Source organism: Helianthus annuus, chromosome 12 (genome assembly GCF_002127325.2).
Source record: "Helianthus annuus cultivar XRQ/B chromosome 12, HanXRQr2.0-SUNRISE, whole genome shotgun sequence".
Taxonomy (NCBI): domain Eukaryota; kingdom Viridiplantae; phylum Streptophyta; class Magnoliopsida; order Asterales; family Asteraceae; genus Helianthus; species Helianthus annuus.
The window spans coordinates 21,703,592-21,709,302 of record NC_035444.2 but is presented as its reverse complement, the minus strand read 5'-3'; the positions used below and the strand labels follow the sequence as shown (position 1 = coordinate 21,709,302).

Below are 5,711 nucleotides of genomic sequence, written 5' to 3'. Positions count from 1 at the left end.
AGTCAAGAAAGAGGTTCTTAGCTTTTTTAGATCGAAGTTTGTGGAGGAGAGTGCCAACCGTCCAAAGCTTCATTGTCACAACATGCGGAGGATTTCAGCGGGTGAGGCGGACCTCTTGGAGGCCCCGTTTAACATGGAGGAGATTAAGTCCGCCGTCTTTGAGTGTGGAGACGATAGGGCTCCGGGCCCCGACGGGTTTAATTTCCGTTTTTATAAGCGTTTTTGGAGCCTTCTAGAGGCTGATTTTGTTAATCTTTTGGTTGCGTTTTTAGATTCGGGTGTGATCAATCCTGGATGCGGTTCTTCTTTTATTGCTTTGGTCCCAAAGAAAAAGGACCCGGAAGGCCTCTCTGACTATCGGCCTATTAGCCTTGTGGGTGTTATCAATAAAGTAGTTTCCAAGATCCTTGCGAATAGACTGAAAATGGTGCTAGGGTCAGTGATTTCGAATTCCCAATCGGCTTTTTTGGGAGGAAGATCTATCCTTGACGGTCCTCTTATTATTAATGAGGTTTGCTCTTGGATCAAGAAGCGTAAGAAAAAGGCTCTCCTTTTAAAGATCGATTTCGAGAAAGCATATGACAACATTAATTGGGGGTTCGTGGTGGATGTGTTTCGGCAGATGGGGTTTGGCTCTAGATGGTGTAAGTGGTTATGGGGTATCCTATCCTCGGCTCGGGCTTCGGTTTTGGTTAACGTGTAACACCCCGAAAACGGGTTTGGTAATCAAACTCCGTTAATACTAAAAGACGGGTAAAGTACCGTTACTAGTAAAAAAATAACCAGGTAAATAATTGGATTTAAATAAGAAATCCTAATAATTAAATACAAGCAAATCAAAGTTTTAAGAGTTTGAGTTTATAAGAGCCCGAGTTAACGGGACTTAAAATACAACGGGTTATAACTCCCGCACCCATTAAACACTACAAGAAAACTGGGTTTTTAGTACGCGCAAAAGCGTCCTAAAATGCTATTTTATAGGACCTTTCATTTGATAGGACCAACGGTAAAAGCGTTTCATGTAAAGGGGTCGTAATAAGTCTCGGAACTAAAAAAGCGTCCTAACATCTCAAATAAGATTATGAAACCAATTTTATGGTCGCGTAATACGTCTTTGAACAACCAAAATAGTGTCCTAATAAAAACATATTAGGACACTTTTACGATGTTCTAACATGTGCTTACATACTTTTAATCTTTTGATTCACTTACAAGCGTCCTTAGAAATTAATTGATAGGACCCTTATGATTTAACATTATAGCTAATTTAGTACCAAGAAAATGGTCCTAATATACCAAATAAGATTATGAAACCAATTTTATAGTCGCATAATATGTCTACATACAACTTAAAGAGCGTCCTAAAAAGAACATATTAGGACACTTTACCACCACAATATAAAAATGGATTTTTGTGGCACACATTTTGTGTCGCAAAACTATTCATAGTTACGTACATATACTTTTGTTTTGCCTTGATATAAAAGATTTTTGTGGCACAAATTTTGTGTCGGTAAAAACAAACATCTTCTTTGGCTCTACAAATGTTCATTAAATTAATTTTATTACTTAAAGCTGTTATTTATGTACAATATAAAATTAATCACACAATCACAAGGGTCACTAAGGGGGTGTTTGTTTTTTCTTCAAACATCTTCAAGGGAGCTAATGTCAGAAGGCGCGCAGACGTTACCCTTGAAGACTGTTTGTTTTTTTTTTTAAAAAAAGATCTGAAGTCAGCTTCTTTCATCTTAAAAAATAAGACACAGATCTCATTCTTATAACATCTTCACAAAAACCCTACTCCTCCCTCATATCATATACGCACACAGACATCAGCCCCTCCCACATCTCCCATCTCAGACACCGTTCCTCCTCATCCTCCTCCTCCTCCTCCGACTCCGACTCCGACTCCGACCAGTTTTTCGGTGACCTCCTTCTTCTCCTTCGACCAGGTACTTCTTTTTTGCTTCTTGATTTCTTAGACCTAATTTTTGCTTCTTAAAGCTTCTTTTTTGCTTCTAGTTTGTTAGCCCTAATTTCTTAGACCTAATTTTGCTTCTTGATACATACAAAAAATTGGTGTTAAAGTTCTTGAATGTTTATATTTCATTGGTGTTTATACTTCATAGAAGATAATTACATTAATGTTGGACTTGTTGAACATAAGGTTCTTGAATGTTGAACACAAAGTAGATGTTATTGTGTAGTTTTTGTGCTTTTTTTGTGCAGTTTTTGTGCAGTTTTTTGTGCTTTTTTATGCAGTTTTTGTGTAGTTTTTTGAGTTGTTTTTGTGCTGATTTTAGGGTATTTTGCTGTAGTTATTGTGCAGTTTTTGTGCAGTTTTTTAGAGCTGTATTGCTGCTGTTTTGCTGTAGTTATTGTGCAGTTTTTTAGAGTTGTTTTGCTGCTGTTTTGCTGCCGTTTTGTGCAGTTTTTGAGCTGTGTTTGACAGCAAATTGCTGCAATTTTTATGCAGTTTTTGACAACATGTTATATACATATTGTGATTCTTGATTGTCTTGTATGTTATGTGTGATTCAATTATAGATGGAAACTAATGATGGTCGACAACAATGGACGGATGAGGCTGTTAAATGCTTATTAGAAACATGTCTTGAAGAAATAGGGAGGATAGGTAGAAATGGACAAAGCTTGTGCAGGGAGTCTTGGGTTATAGTAGGGAAGAAACTCAAGGAACAATTTCACATGGATTTGACTCAAAAGCAAATTAGAAATGCTTTTGATACTATGAAATCAAAATATGTAGGATGGTGCTACTTGAGAAACAAGACTGGAAATCTATACAACCCAGAAACAAATATGTTCACTTTAACGCCTCAGGAATGGGAAGATTTTAAGAAGGTGTGTATTTGTTTAGGTTTCTAGTATTATGTCACATGTTAAAGTGAAAAGTATTTATTATAGTCCCTATTAATTTGGCGCAGGGTCACCCGAGGGCAATGTCATTATAAACACGCTCGTTGCCTCATCTTGACCTTCACATAGCTGTGTTTGAAGGGCTTAGTGCAACAGGTGGTAATCAATGGACATCTACTCAAACATCTGGAGATTCATCATCCCCACATGTCCAAACACTTCAAATACAAGATGGTAGCTTTCATAATCTAGAAAATGATGATGGAGACTCTCATGAACAAAGTTTTCAAAATGGTGATGAAGTTCCTACCAATAACAAGGCTCAAACATCTAATGATAATGAAACTAGGCCCAACAAAAAGGCTAAAACCTCTAAGACCACCATTACCCTAGATGATTTGGCTAAAGATATGCAACAAGCACTCAAGCATATGGTGAAAAGCATGGAAGGACCATCAACTGACGAATGCTATGAGAAGTTGAAATTAGTTGGGTTAGAGCCTATAGATCCCTTGTTTTTGGCAGCATTTAACATTTTTGGTCAGTCTATACAAATGAGACAGGCATGGATGACATTGCCATCGGACCCTGAGGTGTTGAAAGGGTGGATTAAGATGACCGGGACGACATTGGGGATGTTCAAGTAGGGAGGGATATCGGTATTTGTTTTTTTGGTGTGATTCATGTTATGTGACTCGTATTATGTGAACCGTTATTTGCTTTGTATTTTGAACAATTATGTAAGTTAACACCGTTATGTGTATTATATTGGTAGTTTGGCAAATTGAAGCTGTTTTTGATCTGTTTTAGTGCAGTTTTTGGGTTGTTTTGCTGTAGTTTTTGTGCATTTTTGTGCAGTTTTTGTGCTGTTTTTGTACAGGTTTTTAGTGCTATTTTGCTGCAGTTTTTTTGTATTTTTTGTGCATTTTTTGTGCTGTTTTTTTGCAGGTTTTTAGAGCTGTTTTGCTGCTGTTTTTATGCAGTTTTTGAGCTATTTTTTACAGCAAATTGTTGCAGTTTTGGTGCAGTTTTTACAGCAAATTGCTGCAGTTTTTGTACAGTTTTTTAGCAGTGTTTGAGCAGCTTTTTGTGCAGTTTTTTTGTGCAGGTTTATCATGGATTATAATCAAAAGTTATTGCTCCTCATTGTGATGTTCTTATATCTTCGATACTTTTGGCCGAGAAATCCCAAAAGAAAAAGAGATAACACTTCGGTTATGTCCGGACACCATTTTACTTCAGAGTTGTTGCAAGGCAATGATAGACAATGCATTGAACTCCTACGTATGTCACGTGATTCATTTGTTCGACTTTGCACACATTTTAGAGTAAAAGGTTGGTTAAAAGATAGCAAACACATCTCCCTTGAAGAAAAAATGGCTATGTTTTTGATGATGCTTGGTCACAATCAATGTTTTTCGGTTATTAAGCGTAGATTTCAACACTCGAAACAAACAATTCATAAGTATTTTCATGAAGTATTGGCAACAATGATGGAGTTTGCTAAAGAGGTTATAGTACCAACATCTTTTAATCCTAATCCAGATATTCCAGGGCATAATAAAAGATTACGACGAGTTTTTAAGGTACATTATACAAGTTCTATTGTGATTTCTTTCCATGTATATTATTAACAATTAAATTCTATATAGGGAGCGATTGGTGCACTTGATGGAACTTTGATACATGCTATTGTCCCTGTTCAGAAACAACATTTGTATAGAGGAAGAGGAAAAGGCGAGTGTTATCAAAATGTTTTGGCCATATGTGACTTCAACATGGTATTTACTTTTCTCGTGGCCGGATGGGAAGGAGTAGCACATGATTCTAGAATATTGTCTGAATCTTTAACAAATGCTAATGCACCATTTCCACTTCCTCTTCCGGGTATATATTTACGATCTCAACTTTATTATTTATATTACATATATAGTTTTAAGATGATGTGTGTATTGTCTATTTTAGATAAATATTATCTATGTGATGCTGCGTATGCACACACTCGTGGATTTATGGCACCATATCGAAATGTGAGGTATTGGCTTGGAGATTTTCGCCGAAATCGTGCATTGACCGACAAAGAAAAATTAAACCACGCACATGCAAAACTTAGAAATGTTATTGAACGTTCTTATGGGGTATTAAAGGCACGTTTTCCAATATTAAAAAAATGGCCCCCTTCTCGTTGCTTACACAACGAAATGTTACGATTGCATGTTTTGCGCTTCACAATTTTATACGGAAAGAGGGCTTAAGTGATGACTTTTTTGATGAATATGATCACCCAAATGTACGCCTTCAAGATGGAGATGAACATGCTCAAGATGGTGGTGAAGAAGAAGTAGCTTACCATGGAAGTGCAGCGGACCGTGAATTCATGAGTCAACTTCGAGATCAGATAGCACAAGAATTAATGCAAAACAATGTACTTTGAGTTTATTTCACTATTTGTGTTTTTAAACTTGGTTTTATTATTATATTTTTTTATGTAATTTGTATGTTAAATGACTTCTATCTAGTGAAATAAGTTTGACAGTTTACATATTTTCAGTTTATGCAGACAGTATCAACTTATAAAAACAAACAGTCTTATATTTTCAGCTTGCAGATCTTCAGACCACATCTTCAGTTGCAGACATAAAAACAGATGAAATCAGCTTGCAGACAGTTTATGTCTGCAAAAACAAACAGCACCTAATAAAACAATAGACATCTTCATCTTCTTTGTAATACGAAACACCTTGTTATCATATTTAGTGTTCGATCCTAGCCATGCAATCCCACGACCACATACAACATATGCGTCCACTCCATCATGTCTCTCATGAAGA

The 5,711-nt window shown here is 36.4% G+C and overlaps 1 protein-coding gene and 1 long non-coding RNA gene across 2 annotated transcripts; both read left to right on the top strand.

The window, feature by feature from the left end:
• The first annotated feature begins 1,215 nt into the window (after window positions 1-1,215).
• On the top strand, window positions 1,216-3,422 carry LOC110896480. The gene is made up of 3 exons (XR_002567933.2): window positions 1,216-1,955; window positions 2,551-2,865; window positions 2,949-3,422. It is a non-coding gene; the product is annotated as an uncharacterized LOC110896480 (long non-coding RNA).
• A 541-nt stretch (window positions 3,423-3,963) lies between these two features.
• LOC110892579 lies at window positions 3,964-5,380 on the top strand. Its single transcript, XM_022139736.2, has 3 exons — window positions 3,964-4,466; window positions 4,533-4,767; window positions 4,846-5,380. The coding sequence occupies exons 1-3, from the start codon at window positions 3,996-3,998 to the stop codon at window positions 5,133-5,135; spliced, it is 996 nt and encodes a 331-aa protein (XP_021995428.2). The 5' UTR covers window positions 3,964-3,995; the 3' UTR covers window positions 5,136-5,380.
• Window positions 5,381-5,711: the final 331 nt, after the last annotated feature.

What these genes read in the sequence shown, in the direction of transcription:
- LOC110892579 (XM_022139736.2), top strand. Translation starts at nt 3,996, where the DNA reads ATGGATTATAATCAAAAGTTATTGCTCCTCATTGTGATGTTCTTATAT. An exon ending in GATTACGACGAGTTTTTAAG is followed by an intron (nt 4,467 to 4,532) that starts GTACATTATACA and finishes AATTCTATATAG; the next exon opens with GGAGCGATTGGTGCACTTGA. An exon ending in ATTTCCACTTCCTCTTCCGG is followed by an intron (nt 4,768 to 4,845) that starts GTATATATTTAC and finishes TGTCTATTTTAG; the next exon opens with ATAAATATTATCTATGTGAT.